Source organism: Anomaloglossus baeobatrachus, chromosome 7 (genome assembly GCF_048569485.1).
Source record: "Anomaloglossus baeobatrachus isolate aAnoBae1 chromosome 7, aAnoBae1.hap1, whole genome shotgun sequence".
NCBI lineage: Eukaryota > Metazoa > Chordata > Amphibia > Anura > Aromobatidae > Anomaloglossus > Anomaloglossus baeobatrachus.
This window is the reverse complement of record NC_134359.1, coordinates 250,035,654-250,055,310: the sequence shown is the minus strand read 5'-3', so window position 1 is coordinate 250,055,310 and position 19,657 is coordinate 250,035,654. Positions and strand designations below refer to the sequence as shown.

Sequence of the window (19,657 nt, the reverse complement as noted above, 5' to 3'; positions counted from 1 at the left end):
GGACAATGTGGAGCCTCCCAATTTTTGGCTGCCCTGCCTAAGGGCTATACTACAATAGACCCACTTCCTTACAATGGGCACTTCAGGTTTACAGACCCTCATGCACGTCTGTATGCAGGGGCATTGGTGAACCTCACAATTTTGGACTGCAAAGACTCACTTCCTCAAAATGGGCACATTAGACTCAGAGGCCTTTATGTACGTCTCTTCTCAGGGACATCGGAGTGCCACACAATGTTTTACGTAAAATCTTTCATGTATTAATCTCAAAAAGTAACATACATTAGCTCTATCTCACTATTGGGTATGTGCCCTTAACATTTCCGCCATGAAAATTCATTTTGGTGTCATTTTTGAAGGTTTTCTGGTGAGTCCGTAAAAATGGCGTAAAACGCGGACAAAATTGTTCACAGCTGTGACTTTTGAGTGATAAATGCTTCAAGGTGTCTTCCCCATGCTGTTGCCATGTCATTTGAGCACTCTTCTGAGACTTTTGTGACATTTTTAGGGTTTCTACATGCTGCTGGGGGTCAGTTCACAAAAATACTCGGGTCTCCCATAGGATAACATTGGGCTCGGTGCTCGGGCCGAGTACACGAATATCTTGGGATGCTCGGCCCGAGCCTCGAGCACCCGAGCTTTTTAGTACTCGCTCATCACTATTAATGACCTTTCCTTAGGATAGGTCACCAATGTCTGACTGGTCGGGGTCCGGCACCTGGCAACCCCGCCAATTCCCTACACTAGGTGTCGGTGGTGGCAGGAAGTGCTCAGTTCTGGATCTGCTCCGTCTTCTGATAGTGGCAGCAGTCTCCTGTTATAATCAATGAGGTGGATGTGCAATACCCGGCCGCGGACACCATCAGAGGACGGAGCAGATCCAGAAATAAGCATTTCCGGACACCTGCACCAAGAACAGCTGATCAGTGGGCATCCCATTGTGCTCACATCAGAAGCAATGCGCAAGTGAGACCAAGGCCTAATGATAAGACATTGTCAGTATCACAAATAAACATTTACATTCAGGTACCTTATAGATAATGTTGTCTCTAGTCATTTCTTTCTATTCTTCATCTTGTCCTGACGCCATGATGACTTTTCACATTCACATCTCATCTCTGCAGATTTACATCTTCTCCGGTCTTCTGTAACACATCCCGACATGATGCCCCTAAAAATAGCACAATGATTATAATACTCCTACTTAAAAATATCTGCCCTACCCTGTGCCCCAGAATAAATAATGGCCCCTCACAGTATTCTCTGCACAAAATATGACCCACACTGTCCCTCTTATGGTACATGGCCCTCCATATTCCCTCTCTTTCCAAACTGAGCCTACTGTTTACAGTGTCCTTTACACTGTGTCCCCTTATACTGCCCAGTCTTTATACTGTGCCCTCATCACACTCCCCCTCCTTGCTATAACATCACACTGTCCTCCCATTCTGCCCATTCTCCATACCACCCCCCTCTACTACCTAATCTTTATTCTGTGCCCCTCACATTCTTCTCATCCCTTCTGTCTCCTCACTACCTCCTGTGTGTCCATATACTTTTCCACCTCACTCCCCATCCTGCCCACTTGCTCCTCATACCATGTCACTCTTTATTCTGTGTCCTCAAAATTTCTTTCCAGGTCGCTCCACATCCTCTCTGTCCCCATGCATGAAACCTCATCCTCTCTGTCCCCATGCATCACCCCTTATCCTCTCTGTCCCCATGCATCACCCCCTCATCCTCTATCCCCATTCATGAAACCTCATCCTCTCTCTCCCCATGCATGAAATCTCATCCTCTCTCTCCCCATGCATGAAACCTCATCCTCTCTCTCCCCATGCATGAAACCTCATCCTATCTGTCCCCATGCATGAAACCTCATCCTCTCTCTCCCCATGCATGAAACCTCATCCTCTCTCTCCCCATGCATGAAACCTCATCCTCTCTCTCCCCATGCATGAAACCTTATCCTTTCTCTCCCCATACTCTGTCCACAGATAGTTCCCTCCCCCACCCATACTATGTATATACATATTGCCCCCTCCCCACCCTTTGTCCCCCCCATAGTGTGTGCACAGATGGGTCCCTCCCCCATCCTCTGTCCCCCCCATAGTGTGTTCACAGATAGTTCTCTCCCCCATACAGTTTCATAAATACTCCCCTCTTACCCAATAATGTTCCTCCTCCGTGTCTTCTTCAGCTCGACACTGGAGCACTTCTCAGCTTTTCTCTGCCGCCTCCGCGCTGCAGCGCTGGCTTCCGGGTCAGCAGTCTGATCAGCTGACCTGATCACATGACAGCCGTCGCTCTGACCCGGAAGTCAGCGCCGGCGTCACGGCTCCAATTGAGCAGTGGGAGCCGCGCGCTGCACTTTCTATGAGTGCGGCTGTCAGCGTGACAGCCACGCTCAGAGAATAGCGGCTCCCACCCCAGCAGACTTCCACACCGCCGCATCAGGGAGCCCGACAGCGCCCCCTAGAGACGCCTCTGGCGTGTGCCTCCACTCCACATGGCTAATTTGGATAGTTTACAAATTAGCCATGTGGACAGAGCCAGAGGCGCTCTTCAGATTTTCCGGTACGCCGTACCGGTGCGTACCACCGCAAAAAAAGCACTGGATATAGTATTAATAAGATAGGATGTTTTAGTGTAGTGCAACTAGGGACGAAGTGTGCAGAAGTGGGGTGTCAGTGGTAGTTAGTTTGTTAGGATAGAGCAGGAAGAGGGGCAAGTAGCAACGTGGTTACCAGGGAGACGGAGACAAGGAGGGAGGAGTGAGCAGAGTAGTTTCAGAAAGACAGGAAGTTAGAGTTCAGTTTAGCGGCAGAAGTTCAAGTGTGCAAACAGGGCCAAGAGCTAGGGCCTGTTCAGGAAGGGAGGAATCCTCCCGTGTGTCAAGACCTCACCCTGTGGACGGGCTATAGACTGTCCTAAGATTTACGGGACTTCGGGGTATATTGAAACCGCCGGCAAAACAACTGAACTGGTCGGGAGCTGCTAAGTCGTCCAAGGGCCCGAGTGAAACACTGCAGCCGCAAGGAAAGGTTACCGGGGGAGGAAGCATGTAGTGGACTCTGCTGCTGGAGGATAGTACCCAGAGCGAGTGCCAGCTAGAACCCCCCCCTCCGGGAGAGCAACGACAGCACGAGTGGCCTTGTGGGTCTGAAGTAGAGAGAAGTGGTGATCTCTAATAAACTGGTTCCTGATTGTTTTACAAGAGACTTGTGTGCTTTGTGTTGCCCTCCCCATCTACGACTAGCACCTAGCAAGAGAAGATTGCTATAGCACCGGACGTAATTGTAAGTGCCGCACACCCCAACAGGAGCATCACATGGACATACACATTTAATGAAGCAATGCCAACCATCACTTGGCTCCCCTCTTCATCTACAGGAAGAGTCGTGTCTGCAGGGAGAGCCACGTCTCCAGGCAGAGCCACGTCCTCAGGGAGAGCCACGTCCTCAGGGAGAGCCGCGTCCGCAGGGAGAGCCGTGTCTGGAGGGAGAGCCGTGTCTGGAGGGAGAGCCGTGTCTGGAGGGAGAGCCGTGTCTGGAGGGAGAGCCGTGTCTGCAGGGAGAGCCGTGTCTGCAGGGAGAGCCGTGTCTGGAGAGAGAGCCGTATCTGCAGGGAGAGCTGAACCTGTACAAGAGCTGTGTCTGTACAAGAGCTGTGTCTACTTGGGGAGCCGCTTCTGCAGAGAGAGCCGTGTCTGCACAGAGAGCCGTGTCTGCAGGGAGAACGCGTCTGCAAGGAGAGCCGTGTCTGCAGGGAGAGCTGAACCTGTACAAGAGCTGTGTCTGTACAAGAGCTGTGTCTGTACAAGAGCTGTGTCTACTTGGGGAGCCGTGTCTGCAGGGAGAGCCGTGTCTGCAGGGAGAGCCGTGTCTGCAGGGAGAGCCGTGTCTGCAGGGAGAGCCGTGTCTGCAGGGAGAGCCGCGTCTGCAGGGAGAGCCGCGTCTGCAGGGAGAGCCGCGTCTGCAGGGAGAGCCGTGTCTGCAGGGAGAGCCGTGTCTGCAGGGAGAGCCGCGTCTGCAGGGAGAGCCGAACTTGTACAAGAGCTGTGTCTGTACAAGAGCTGTGTCTACTTGGGGAGCCGCGTCTGCAGGGAGAGCCGTGTCTGCAGGGAGAGCCGTGTCTACAGGGAGAGCCGTGTCTGCAGAGAAGGCTGTGTCTGCAGGGAGAGCCGTGTCTGCAGGGAGAGCCGTGTCTGCAGGGAGAGCCATGTCTTCAGGGAGAGCCGTTTCTGCAGGGAGAGCCGTGTCTGCAGAGAAGGCCGTGTCTGGAGGGAGAGCAGTGTCTGGAGGGAGAGCCGTGTCTGCAGGGAGAGCCGTGTCTACATGGAGAGCCGCGTCTGCAGGGAGAGCCGCGTCCGCAGGGAGAGCCGCGTCCGCAGGGAGAGCCGCGTCTGCAGGGAGAGCCGCGTTTGCAGGGAGAGCCGCGTCTGCAGGGAGAGCCGCGTCTGCAGGGAGAGCCGTGTCTGCAGGGAGAGCCATATCTGCCAGGAGAGCCGCATCCGCAGGGAGAGCCGTGTTTGCAGGGAGAGCCGCATCCGCAGGGAGAGCCGCGTCCGCAGGGAGAGCTGTGTCTGCAGGGAGAGCCGCGTCCGCAGGGAGAGCCGTGTCTGCAGGGAGAACTGTGTCTGCAGCAGTATGCATAGAAGCACCCACACAGCAAGCCTCTTCCACCCATTAGTTTCCAGAGCCCAGATCTCAAGGAGATTTTGTTGTGATTTTCATACAGAGATCACGTGGCCAGAAAAACAGCTCAGGTCACAAAGCGATTTGAGAAAGCAAAGTATTTATAACAGTGCATATATCTGGCAGATATTTCACATGAAAGGGACTTGTAGAGTAGTTTCCAACCCCTTTAACACTGGTTATATTGGCCATATAATAGTAGAGTATTCATTAAATCCTTAGGGATCTATATCATTTCTTCCTCTGGATAAAAAATAAGACATTTCCTTATAGCTTTCTTTTAGCAATCGCACTCGGCAACATTTACTGCCAATATCTCGCTTTGTTGTTTTTGCTCGGGTTGTCTTTTTATAGCACTCTGGAAAAGTCTCAACTTTGTTATTTTTGAAAAGTTGAATCCGTTTGCTGAAGATGTCCTGAAGATGCATCTCTCCTTCATGAATAGTGAAACAGAAGAGCAGAACAGTCTGCACATGAAAGCCCGGTGACAAGTTTGTGGTATAGCCTGGGAAGTCTTCACGTCTTTGCATCCATTTCTTCCAAGAGCTCAGCAGTCAGGACGCAGTCACATATAAATGGCTGTGCTGCTGTAGGAGTTTTGGCAAGCATTTATTTACATTGCTGCAATATATTTTAGAAGGAAAATAAAGTAAGTGTGCACATTGGACCCGATTTATCAGGACCGGCGTTCTTCACGTCGGTCCTGATGATGGGGCATGTTGGAGTCAGACGCTGCTGATTCACGAAGAGGTGATGAATCTAGTGTCACGAGGTGTGATGGGATAACTAGGGACAGGAGAGCCTTAACTGGCCCATAAGCTAGGGGGACCCCAGCTGACCCTGATCCAAAAGATACACCTGAAGGTGATGATGTTTTGGCCGCCTTCCTTACCCTAGTTCCTGTATAAACCTTGTTCTAGTGGCTCCCCTCCCTCCATCCAGGAGAGGGCCGAGAAAGGAGGGGTTAATCCCACACAAATAAACAGACAGGGGAAAAACCAAAACTCAAACTCATAGAGGTATAGACAATATGTGATCAGGAGGAAACTAAAGGAAGGGAGGAAATAATCAGATAGCAAAAGTATTTCCACAACACACCAAACAGCACACAGAAGTTCACCAGCAACTGGTTATCAAAGCACAAGGACCGGAATCGCATAAAGCTATCATCTGCATAGGAGAACAGGCTCCACCATCTTAAAAAGGGCATAGGCAACCGTGATAGGTCTCCTGCAACATGTGGCTCAAGCAGTAATCTCCAGGCTAGCAGAAATTAACTCCTGCAGGCCTGATTACTAACCAGAGCACAGCTGGTCGATGCCTGAGTCTGTGTGTGCAACTCAAAAGCAGCATCGTGTGGAGTGTCTGACTCTGCTTTGTGAACAGCGTCAGATGTAGTCCTGATGTTCAGCCACTATTGAGCCAGACAACATGTGATATCTGAAATACCTGATGAGCAACCCACGCCTCTGTGCACTATGCCAGAAATCTAACTCCAGTCAGGTACTGAACACCACAGCTCATCGTGAATTAGGTGAGTTATGGCGTCTTGCCTTGACCACGTCCTAGTCCGGCCCAGCTCTTCCCATTGTGTTGGCACTGGGACAAACTGACATGAAAACGCCAAGTTGTGCTTAAATTTTGCAATTTTTCAAAGTTTTTAAGACATAATTTTATTGTGAAATCTTTGATGAATCGAGCCCATTCTTTTTTTTTTATAAAAAAAATCTTACTATTTTGTATCAAGAATTTTTATACAGACCTATTGTTTTTATGCAAATAGACTGCGCACAAGGCCTGTGTTGTTTGATCCTGTACTGATACTTCCATCAATCATCCATTCATCCCTCTTATACAGTTGTCCTCAAAAGTTTACATACCCCGGCAGATTTTTTTCTTTCTTGGCCTTTTTTCAGAGAATATGAATGATAACACAATATCTTTTTTTCCACTCATGGTTAGTGGTTGGGTGAATTGTCTCTTCAGTGAGGAAGGAGACGAACTCTAATGCCACTTATTGGAAGTAGCAATCCTAAAAGTCAAAAGTGGCCCTTTAACGAGCCTTTTCATATGACCTAGGATTTATGCCAGATCAGAACCTCAATTTGCAGATATGCTTTTCAGGATAATTGTCCCTCGTCAGTGCAAAGTATGAGATCTGAACTGGCTGGTTGGGTGAAGCCATTTATTGTCAAACAATACACAATTTATTGTGTTTTCTCTTTATAGCTTACAATGATAACCAAAAACATCCAAATGACCCTGATCAAAAGTTCACAAAGCCTGGTGATTTTGGCCTGATAACATGCACAGAAGTTGACACAAATGGGTTTGAATGGCTAATAAAGGTAACATCCTCACCTGTGACCTGTTTGCTTCTAATCATTGTGTGTGCATAAAAGCTGAGGGAGTTTCTGGGATCCAGACAGAATCTGCCGGGGTATGTAAACATTTGAGCACAACTGTACATTCAAAAGGCTTAAAGGGAACCTGTCACCAGTTTTTTGCCCTATAAGCTGCGTCTGCCACCACTGGGCTCTTATATATGGCATTCTAACATGCTGTATATAAGAGCCCAGGCCGCTGTGTAGAACATAAAAAACACTTTATAATACTCACCTAAACCAGTCGCTGCAGTGGATGTGGGTCAAATGGGCGTTCTCATTCTCCGGTGCCGGCGCCGCCTCTTTCGGCCATCTTTGTCGCCACCTCTGTCGTCCTTCTGAAGCCTATGTGCATGACGTTTGACATCATACACACTCGGCGGCATTCAGGTTTTGAGCAGGCGCACTTTGATCTGCAGGGCATATCAAAGTGTTGTAGTGCGCATGCACAGGACCGGCGAGTGTGTATGACGTAGACGTGTCATGCACACAAGCTTCAGAAGGAGGACGAAGACGGCCAAAAGAGGAGGCGCCAGCACCAGAGGACGAAGACGCCCATCTGAGCCACATCCACCGCAGCGACTGTTTAGGTGAGTATTATAAAGTGATTTTTATGTTCTACACAGCGGCCTGGGCTCTTATATACAGCATGTTAGAATGCTGTATATAAGAGCCCACTGGTGGTGGCCGCAGCTTATAAGGCAAAAAAACGGTGACAGGTTCCCTTTAATAAGAAGCATAAAACAATTGTGACACAATATGACTTGCAAGATCAGACTACACAAGGTTTGTTTGTAGTCCGTTACCATGGAGACACATTGGTCTCAATGGAAGCTGTAGACACAAAACGGTATTTTTATTTTGATAATCTTTTTTTTATTTTGACATTAAAGTTAGAGGGAAAAAAAAAAGAAAAGACAAAGATCGTAGCAAGAAGGAAAATTGGATACCAAATGGTAGATTTGTAATGAAGACAAATGTTTCAACAAAGTGTCCATACCCTGTAACATGTACAGACATGCGCTGACCTGTTCAGTGGTGACATCGGAGGACACAGACCACTTTTTAAAAGTGTCACATCACATAAAATAATGAAAGGAATATAAGTCTTCAGATGTGACACATTCCTTTTAGTGGTAAGTGAAACATGCTCGAGCAAGAGGCAGGGTCGCAGAGTGAGGAGCTAATAGGCTGTACCAGAATACCATGGACCCGCTTCAGGCTGCAAATTATTTCCAAGGCCGGCATTGATCTCAGCAGTGAACTGTCTTTGTATTTCATCAGCGGTGATCTTTTAATAATGATCATTGTCACACCTCAGACAACCTTCTTGGGCTACATAGAGGCAATGTAAGAAACCAGATCTGCACTTTTTCTAGATATCCGATTCTGACAGGTGCTGCGTTATTCGCCGTAAAAATAAAAAAGACTCCGGTAGTTACTGTCATCGCGATCAGCTGGAGAGCACCGGCTGCGGTTCCTCTAATCATTATTTCATGGACTGTACTGTACCGCTAAAGGTTGTGTGAATTATACATTAAAGGAGTTACATCTACTTTTGTCAGATTTTGTAAGTCCTCAGGAATTCAGCGCAATGTATGTCATACAGGTCTACTCTGCGAGACGTACGGAAAAAAGGGGAGTAGAATGTTAACCCAGATGGCGACTTGGAATGGAGTTGAGACTTAAGGGTGCTTTACACGCTGCGACATCGCGAGCGATAGCACCCGCCCCCGTCGTTCGTGCGACATTTGGTGCTCCCTGCCATAGCGAACATTATCGCTACGGCAGCGTCACCCGCACAAACCTTTTTTGCGACGTCGCTGTGACCGCCGAACAATCCCTTCTTCAAGGGGGACGTGCGTTCGGCGTCACTAAGCATCCGCCCAATAGAAACAGAGGGGCGGAGATGAGCGGGACATAACATCCCGCCCACCTCCTTCCTTCCTCATTACCGGTGGACGCAGGTAAGGAGATGTTCGTCGTTCCTGCGGCATCACACATAGCCATGTGTGACGCCACAGGAACGACGGACAACCAGCGGCATGCACCACCAACGATATTTGGAAAAGGAGCGACGTTTCAACGATCAACAATTTTTTACATTTTTGCGACGATGCACGTCGCTCCTTGGTGTCACACGCTGCAATGTCGCTAACGGCACCGGATGTGCGTCACTAACGACGTGACCCCAACGATATATCGTTAGCGATGTCGCAGCATGTAAAGCCCCCCTTTAATGTATTCATTGTATCTGGCCATGCAGGGACAATACGCATTCCCTGCTACAAACAGCAGCGAGAAATGACAGTCCCTCTATCCATCAGTTAATCACTAGTGATGAGCGAGCATGCCCGCCACTGATCAATATTCGACCGAGCATCGGTTTGCTCGGGTACGTTCAGAATCCCCTTTAAGTGACCCCACTTTGGAAATTACACCCCTCTAGAAATTCATCTACAGGTGTAGTGATGATTTTGACTCCATTGTTGATTTCCAGAAATAAGCAGCAATGGATGTTGCAGAGTGAAAATGGAAACCTGCCATTGTAGTGCCCAGTACATTGTAGTGACCATAGATTATGCCCAGCTCATGCTTCTCAAGACACGCACCCTGTAAAATTAAGCGGGCTCTCCTCACTACAGAAATGCCAAACATGTGGATGCTAAGTGTGGTTTATACACACCGTGGGACTGAGAAAGGGGTTAGGCATTTGGAAATGCAGAATCTCTCTATACCTGTTTCTGTCTATCTCACTCTCTCTTTCCTGTGACCCTTGCGTTATACACATTTGGTCAACATTGATTACTGGTTGTTCACCCATCTCGACCCATGCTACCAAGGAGATCTTCTCATATCTCCTTTCTGCAGGGGAGATGGATAGTAAATTGCTACCGGAAGGCCCTGGTGGAGCAATTAGTACAAAAATTCCCATCTGACAACTCTCTCTCTCTCATGTGCTTATCTTGGTTGCGTATCAAAGCAGGAGGAACCGTATGTGGCTTTTTTTTATTTAAATAATTTAAAACCAGCGTGTGGTCCCCCCCAATTTTGATACCCAACCAAGATAAAGCCCGACAGCTGGGAGTTGGTATTCTTAGGTTGAGGAGACCAATGCTTATCAAGCTGCCCCCCAGCCTAAAAATAGCAGCCTGCAGCCACTCCGGGATTGTTGCATCCATTAGATGCGACAAGCCCGGTGCTTTACCCGACTTATTCCAAATGCCCTGGTGTGGTGGCAATCGGGGTAATATCAGGGGTTAACGGCATCTTACAGCTGCAATTAAGCCTTAGATTAGAAATGTCAGGTGTCTATAAGACCCCTTCAATACTGATCTGTAAGTGAAAGTAAATAAAAACATAATTTGAAAAAAAAAACGAAAAAATCCTTTATTTGGAATAAAATACAAAACACACCCTCTTTCCCCACTTTAGTAACCCCCAAAACAACCCTGCAGGTCCGCCGTAATCCACACAAGGTCCCACGACTGTCCTGGCTCTGCTACATCCGAGCCTGGAGAGACCAAAAACATGTTCGATGTCTCCAGGCTCCAGGAAACACTTACAAGAGTGACTCGGCTGGCAGCAGTGAAGTCACCCAGTTCACCAGAGGTCATACCTGTTTTCCCACGGTATGACCTCCGGTGACCTGAGTACTGCACTCTGGCTTAAAGTGCAGGACCATGCCCCACACCTCACCCACCCTTTAACAGTTACACTGCCAGCCGAGGCTCGGAGAGTGCAGGGTTGGCCCACACTCCCCTTCCCCTGACCGGCACTGTCAGTGTTAAAGGGCTGGCGGGGTGCGGGACATGGCCTCACACTTTAACAGTGACAGTGCTGGTCAGGGAGTCAGGTATAGGGCAGCCCTGCACTCACCAACCCCGGCCGGCACTGTCAGTGTTAAAGGGCTGGCGGGGTGTGGGGCTGCACTTTAAGCCAGAATGCTTCAGGTCACCAGAGGCCATATCGTGGGAACCCAGGTATGACCTCCGGTGAACTGAGTGACGTCACTGCTGCCAGCCTGGTCCCCCTTGTCAGTTTTTTCCGTAGCCTGGAGAGATCGGAAATGTTTTCAGACTCTCCAGGCTCGGATGTAGCAGAGCCAGGACCATCGTGGGACGTCGTGTGGCTAAATGGCGGAACTTCAAGGGTCTTTTTGGGGTTAATAAAGAGGAGAATGAGGGTGCTGTATTTTATTTCAAATAAAAGATTTTTCTGTGTTTGTGTTTATTTCTTTTTTACTTATAGGATTAGTGATGGGGGGATCTCATAGACCCCTACCCATTACTAATTTTGGGCTTGATGACAGTTGTACGCAGCAGCTCCAACAATAAGTCACAGACCACATTGAAAAAAGAAAGGAGAATTTGGTATACTTGAGCTTTGGTATACTTTTGAAAAAGTACATTTTCAGACTTATGCCCTATTTTTATTGCTTCATTTTATCATACAAAATGAATACAGGGACATAGAAATACACTGCTATCTACAGATGTATCTCTATGTACCTGTATACTCTGCTTCTGGGCTTACTGCCTGCTATTGCAGGCAGTAAGCCCAGAAGCAGAGTATACAGGTACATAGAGATACATCTGTAGATAGCAGTGTATTTCTATGGCCCTGTATTCATTTTGTATGATAAAATGAAGCAATAAAAATAGGGCATAAGTCTGAAAATGTACTTTTTCAAAAGTAAGAAGTGTATGTATTTTGGAGGTTAAGCTCGCTTGGCTTTGAGTCAAGCTAATCACAGGAACGGTTTTCATTTAAACTGCAGCTGGTTTATTTAGGCTTCATAAACCAGTGAAAAATAACACTCAAAACAGCCTTGGTCCATCATAAAGGAACAAGCCGAAATTAACAGTCCATGTACTGCTGGGGGTCCGCCCACTCAGGCAAATATTCATCTCTTTAGCACGATCACTACGATGGAGATCTGCACACCTCCATACACACAGACCCCTGAATGAATCCCCTGGTCTCCATTTTACCCCTACACCATACCCTGGCGTGGAGATATGTGAACAGACATCCCACCCATCTGTTTTACTGTTCACAAAAACCCATCCCTGTCTGTTCGGCTTTGCACTCACTGGGGGTCATGGCGGCGTCGGATTCTGTTCACACCGCAGATTCTGACAAGCAGTCTGAGATCTCTTAGTTGTATAGCCTGTCACGAGCGCTGGCTGTGTTTTGCTTCACTGCTCTCCAGTACAGCAGGAGTTAATTTCTCCTGGCTTGTGAACAATTGCTAGGAGCTCAGGCTGCTAATGACCATTCACAGCCACCTTCACCCTTTATAAAGGTCTGGATCCTGTTGCTGGTCGCCGGATATAGCTTCAGCATTGCTGTTGTGTATCATTCCTTATTGTTGTGATCCAGAACTTGGTGACCTGTTGTGCGCTGTGGAAATATCCCTGTTGTTAGTTTATTCCCTTCCTGTGTTTATTTCCTCATGGTTTTGTAGTGTCTCTCCCTTGTGTCTGGTTGCAGTGTGTATGAGTTTTGGTTCTTTCCCCTGTCTGTGTTATTTGTGGGGTTTGCTTCTCTAGTCCCAGCCCTCTCCTGGGGTATGGGGAGAAGTAGTGTTAGGACAAGAGTTAGGCACACGCTGGGGGTCCAGACCTAGCTACCATCAAGCTTACCTCTGGGATAAGGGACAGCTTAGAGTCCCTACTTTGCGGGTCAGCTTAGAGGTCCAGCTTCGGTTACCCTGGTTCCCCGTGACACTATCATGGCCTATTAACCCTCAATATTTAACCTACTTTACCCTGCTTCCGGATTTCCATCACTGAGGCTATAAACCTCAGTGAAACATATCTCTCCTCCAGGATTTTATCAGTGACCATCTTACAGTATCAAATCCATAAAGAAACTTTAGAAGCAACACGAAAAAGAAAACCTCTTCCTCTACAGCATTTGTCTCTGAGGTCAGTGTTTAGGATAAACTGTTAACACTGCAAGTGTGAGGAGGCTTTAAACTCACTTTATGTTCTTGCTAATGGCTTAGTCGTATTTACCTTCAGGCTAATGATTCCGTGGAGGATGGTATAGGTGAAATAAGTCGGCAGCAGCTAGTGAGGAAAAAGTTTTCTTCCTTCCCTATTGCTGAGCTGTCAGCGCTGCAGATATCCTTGAGTTATTTAGGTCAGCTTAGCATACAGAAGTATGTTCCTTAAGAAGCAGGAGATTCACAGTTTCCAGTGCATTTTTATTTTTATATCATGGCTCCTATGGGTTCAATACAACTGTTTATTCCTGCTGTACATATTACCATACGAATCGATGATAATCCTCTGTTCTTCCTGATATAAATGGTGTTTGTAGTTACCGGCACTGGTTGGAGAGTTGATAGAACTAGAAATTATTAACAGCAGGATGACTAGAACTAGCTTTCTATATTTCTTTGCCTGAACATATTGGCAGCCCCATCCTGGCTTCTTGTCGTCTTCTTAAAGGGAACCTTTCAGCAGGATTTTTGTACCATAAACCAAACATGTCTGTGTTAGGTCACTGTAATTCAGATTACATTTATACCTTCTTTTTTTTTTAATTCTTGCCTCTGTTCCAAAGTAATCCCTTATCCATACCTCCCAACCGTCCCGGATTCAGCGGGACTGTCCCGATTTGAGAGCGCTCTCCCGCAGTCCCGCTGATCTCTGCTCTTCCGGCTCCTCCCCTCTCTGATTTCCTGGGTTGGAGCTAGAGCTCATAAGCTTGTGAGCTCTTTGTCCATAAGCAGCAGCTCAACCATTGAGTCACTGCTTTATTGAGAGGCATAGGTGCATCTGTACCAAAAACGCAAGAAATAATGGGGAAAAGGCATAAGAAATGTGTAGCGCCCCTGAAGCCATCAAGGTGCTACAAGGTTCTGCATCCCCACCAGGATGCAGGGCCTACCCCCCTAGGGACCCAGAACCCCAGTGCCGGTAACACCAAAAACCCAGGTATTCCCAGTTTCCCCAACAAATCCCCAATACAATGGTACCTAGCTAGGGTGGGACCATGGATGGCCGCCTAGAGGTGGAGCCACTTCAGTCCACTAGTTCACCAGGTGGGAGGGGAAGACTGTGGAGAGTAGTCAGTCTAAGTCTGAATTGCAGTGACAGTGGAAAGGAGAGTTGAGCAGTGACTGTAGAGGTGTGAAGGTGGAACTGAAGTGACTCCCTGACTCGGGTTAACAGTGATCTGGTACCCAGGAGAAGTGGTTGCCGGTGGAGTACAGTGGAGTACTCCCGGAACTACGCACCGACGGGGTACAGGACCCTAGGACAGGAAAGAGCTTCAAGCCAACCTGTTAACACCTGCACAGCAAAGGGGACCATCAAGGACCTTGCTGACCCTAAAGAATCCAAAGACACAGTAGCAAAGGGAGAACCAAGGACAGGACCAGAGACTCCAACCCCACAGGGTTCACGCTACCGTCAAGCGGACAGAAGTGGACAAACCACAAAACGGGGGCCCCCAGTGTTCTATACCCTGGGGACCCACTTACCAGAGATAGGTGCAGAGAAACCAGACAGGCACTGGGATGAAGTGGACCTGAATGCGAAACCAGCCGGCCTCGGGCAACCAGTTAACACCCGAAAAGTGAGTAAACCAGTTGCACTGAATACCTGTCTGGACTCCTTCTTTCAACGCCCACTGCACCATACACCCACTGGGGCAATACCCTACTTGCGGAGGGACTACCATACTAGCTGCTAATACCACCAGCCCCAGTAGAGACATTCTGCAGCGGCGTGTCCCTACACTTAGCCGCAAAACTGCAAGTGGCGTGACGTATAAACTTTATTCACCAATCCCCTGTAAATATCCCCCATTACAAAAAGGGCCCAGGGCACGAAACCGGGTAACGGCCACCACCGTGACATTCCCAAGACGTACACTACCTGGAACCGAGTACCCCATATCTCTGGGTGCTACAAATGCAGCATAGATGCAATAGTCAGAGAAGATTGTTATTGTGTAGTTTGGTGCGAACAGCGGCAGAAAACAAAAAACACCGGATTTATGCAACGTGTGAACACGGCCTTACAGACACAAAAAAGTAACATGTCATATAGTGCCGCTTATAGAAATATGTGAGAGTTCTGGCTGCTATGCATGCACAGTCCGGGGCATCTGCTGAACATTCCTCACTGCCAAATGGGTGTGGTTTGGGTTGTGGCTAGGGGCGTGGCCAAAATTTGCCTCAGCGCAACGCATGCTTTATCCCTCTTTCTGTTCTTTAAAACTTGGGAGGTATGCTTTATCCAGTGTTTCTGCAAATGAGGCACAAGTGCAGGGGGCGTGGTCTTGCACTTATAGCTCTCTGTCCTCTTTCCATCTTTACTCGCACACCACCATCCGAATCTCCCTGACAGGTCATTCTTTTTTTTTTTTAGGCCAGGTGGGGGTTAACAGGTTCCCTTTAACCCCTTCATGACATATGTTGTGTCCCTGACTTTGATGCACACTTGCACACCAAGCTCACAACTTTCCTGGAAGGTGATGGCTGATTTATTCAGCCATCATCTGGTTTTAACAGTTGTGTGTGGAGCGGAGCCACTCCCTTGGCTACTAACATGTTAAATGCCAATGTTCATCTCTGACAGCAGCATTTAATGCACACCCGCATGAGGGCATGTCATTCCACACACCCATAATGTTATTGTAGGGTGCCAATGGGTTGCCATGACAGCTAGGGGTCTGTGGAAGACCCCCATGCTTTTCATGTTGCTTGTCCTGTGAAAGCCAACGTTTAGCTGGCGTTCACAGGAGACTGATTTTTGCTATACATTACAGTGCTAATGCACTGATATGTATAGTTCAAGCGAACAAATGATCACGAGTTCAAGTCCCCTAAAGGGACTATTAACTACAGTAAAAAGTAAAAAAAAATGTTTTTAAAAATCTGAAGAAAAATCTAAAAATGCAAATCTTTTACCCCATCAATTATAAAAGTTTGATCTACTACCAAATATAAAATAAATTAATCCAATTGATCAAACAGTGTATCGAGATAAAAAAAAAAAGCAAAATGCCAGAATTACGTTTTTGGCCACCAAAACATTGTAATAAGAGGCGTAAAGCAGCGCATCTACTCCAACATGTGATATGATGATACATGAACTCAGGGCACAAAAATCAGCCATTACACAGCCCATATCTCAAAAATTGAAAATGTTGTGTGTCTCAGACAACGGTGACAACCCCCCAAATTTTTTTAGACAAATTTCTAAATTTTCTAATCACGTAAATAAAAAAAATACATATTTGGTATCTGCCTAACTGTACGGACCTGAAGAATCACATTACTAAGTCAGTTTTACCGTATAGTGAACATGGTAAATAAAAAAAACAAAACAAAAAACAGTGGGAAAAATCAGTATAAGAGGAAAGAAAGGGTTAAATTCGCACTGCCAATGGAGGAAACCAGGATGGATGAAAACCGTATGTTTATTGATCCTACGCGTTTCAAAGCACGAGACTTCTTCTTCAGGACATAAGATATGTAGTTTCAGTTCCTGAAGAAGGAGCCTCGTGCTTTGAAACGCATAGGCTGAAAAAACTATGGTTTTCATCCATCCTGGTTTCTTTCATTGACAGCATGGATTTAACCCTTTCAGTCCTGTTATACTAATTTATAGATTTACAGTTAGTGATCTGCAAATTGTGGCTCCCCAGTTGTCAACGAAGCTGGAAAAAAATGAAGACAGCGGAAAGTGAGTATAACACGGGGCGGGGGACGTGCATTTAAAGCACCACTAACACAATCAGTCATGTGGTTTCTGGCAATAGAAGGTCACAGCGTTTGGCTGCGCAAAATGCACCCTGTCTTTTTGTTGTTCCTGCTGTTAGTATTCATTGTACTAGGTAGCTTTCCTGGTGGATTTTCAGCTCTCACCCTTTTGGACCCAGCAGGAGCTCGACTTCCACACAGCTGCTGATCATCAGTCATCTCTTGCTGCTTAAATACTCCCTTCTTCCTTGGACTGGTGCTGGTGATATTATTCAGTTCATTCTACCTCAGGTTGCAAGCAGGTGGCTTGCTCTCATCTGTAGTATCGTTGGTGAACTTCTGCGTGAGTTATCTATGGATATGTAGTTAATGCATTTCCCCCCTCGTGTGTCCTCCTTGTGTCTTCTATAGTGTTTAGTGGGGTTGAAAAGAGCTCATCCCATCCGTTCCCTATTTAGGGTCCAGCACTAGGGATACCTAGGGTCAGGTATCCAACTCGGCGTATAGGTGCAGAACCTATCTAGGATGGTGAGGGACCCCAGGGACCAGCAGTAGGTTTGGTCAGGGGTCACCATCTCCCCCTTCCTTAGACGCGGGGTCCCCTTCCCTTACCTTTCGTCGCTCACTTGGTACTTCCCTGTACCTAGCATGACAACCACTAGAGCGGTGGAATAAAAAAAATGTTGGAGTGGTTCTTTAGGCGTACTTTACACGCTGCGACATTGCTATCGATATATCGTCGGGGTCACCTCGTTAGTGACGCACATCCGGCGCCGATAGCGACATCGCAGCGTGTGACACCAAGGAGCGACGATCAACGAGCGCAAAAACGTGCAAAATCGTTGCTTGTTGACACGTCATTCTTTTCCATAATATCGGTGCTGCTGCAGGTACGATGTTGTTTGTCGTTCCTGCAGCACCACACATCGCTATGTGTGACACCGCAGGAACGACAAACATCTCCTTACCTCCGTCCACCAGAAAAGGAGGAAGGAAGGAGGTGGGCGGGATTTTCCAGCCGCTCATCTCCGCTCCTCCTTTTCTATTGGGCGGCGGTTCAGTGACGCTGTGGTGACGTCGCTGTGACGCTGAACGAACCGCCCCCCTTAGAAAGGAGGGATTGTTCGCCGGTCACAGCGACGTCGCAGAGCAGGTATGTGCGTGTGATGCTGCCGTAGCGATAATGTTCGCTACGGCAGCGATCACCACATATCGGCCGTGCGACGGGGGCGGGTGCAATCACGCTCGGCATCGCTAGCAAATGCTAGCGATGTCGCAGCATGTAAAGTACCCCTTAAATTACATGAATAGTTTGACTGCTTTATTTTATCTTAGGTGAAGTTTATTGATATTTTGTACATTTTCCAATGTGTTTCATTTTAGTTTTATGTATGTTGCAGGATGAATGTGAAGGTGACCTAGCAGAGGCCATGCCGGCCCTAGAGGCGGCAATATCCGCTCTTAATACTCTGAACCAGTCTGACATCACTCTGGTCAAATCTATGCAGAATCCCCCAGCTCCTGTTAAACTGGTGATGGAGAGCATCTGTGTGATGAAAGGCATAAGACCAGACAGAAAGCCCGACCCCGGAGGAACAGGTGAGGGGACAATGCAAGTATATTCACCAACCGGAGGAGGTTCTCAAGCAGACAACCCACTGATTCACTTCTTACATGCCTATTATGAGTAGTGTAAAGCCAAATATTGGCAAGGATTGTATTTAAGGGACCCTGTCACCAGTTTTTTGAGTGTTAAACCAAAAGTAACACCTTTTGCAGCTCCTGGGCTGCATTCTACGGTGCACCTTGTTCCCTGAATCCCCTTGCAGACCCCACAAATGCCTTTATAAAATCTGCCACCACGTATGTAAATGAACCGTTGTGGTCGGATGGGCGTCCTCTTTTGTAGCTGTGTCGCCCTGGACAAGCCAGGGGCCACAGAGAACAACACCACAACACCCCACACTCCCAGCAGGCACATCAAGGTCAGACAAAACCCTTGTTGCCCTCCTCCAGGGGCTGATGATCACACCAGGGGGTGGGCCAGGCAGTTGGTCCCGCCCACCGAGGAGTTCACAGTTCTCAAGGCGGGAAAAACAGACAAGTTAGTTTAGTGTTGGAGGTGAAAGTGAGCAGAAGTGAAGTAGTAGCAGAGCAACTGACTGACAGCGTCCGGGTGTGTGGCCCGGGCGAGACAGCAAGGTTGGCGGATGGTGGTGACCGTCTGCAGGAGTGGCTGATTGGAGTCTACCGTAAGGACCGTGGACGGGTGGTGGCCCGGCGGTACTGGACCGGTACGCAAAGAGAAGCCAGCACCAGTGGCAGGGGCTTTTCAGACCCCGGCAAGGCTAGGAGTCGCCGTGAATTTGCCGAATCCGTTAGTGAAGGGGACCTCCTGGGTTTCCAAACAGTCAAGTCCCAACAGAAGGCAACAGTCCAACCGAGTGAGAGAGACACCGCCACCGCCAAGGCAACCGTTTCTCAGGGCCAGCGCCTGCGGGCAAAAGGGGCTCCTCCGGCCCATATCCAAGCCGGGGAGCGGGTTACCGGTGGGAACCCATCGAAACCGTACAGACAGCGTAGGTGCAGGGAAAAGACAGTCACCGCTAACCTGCCGGGAGCAACAACACCGCAGCCGTCCGAGGGACCCGTCCATCCAGCCGCTTGTTTACCGTGAACTGTGTCATCATCATTGGTCTGAGTGAGTACCTCCGTGCCGTGCGGCACAGCGCTGCCCCTGCGACCCTGCACCTCATCAGGCCCCGCAACCCGCCTGTCATCAATCCCTACCCCATCACCGGGCCCCGGGACAACCAACCCCCCTACCCAAGGAGGGGAGAATTAACAAC

General features: G+C 48.2%; 1 protein-coding gene across 1 annotated transcript in view; it reads left to right on the top strand.

Annotated features, from left to right (window-relative positions):
• DNAH3 (dynein axonemal heavy chain 3) overlaps nucleotides 1-19,657 on the top strand; it is a 594,186-nt gene that overhangs the window by 501,628 nt on the left and 72,901 nt on the right. Inside the window, exon 51 of the mRNA XM_075319752.1 lies at nucleotides 18,209-18,407. Coding sequence (XP_075175867.1) covers nucleotides 18,209-18,407 — 199 coding nt within the window. The remainder of the gene's footprint in view (nucleotides 1-18,208; nucleotides 18,408-19,657) is intronic.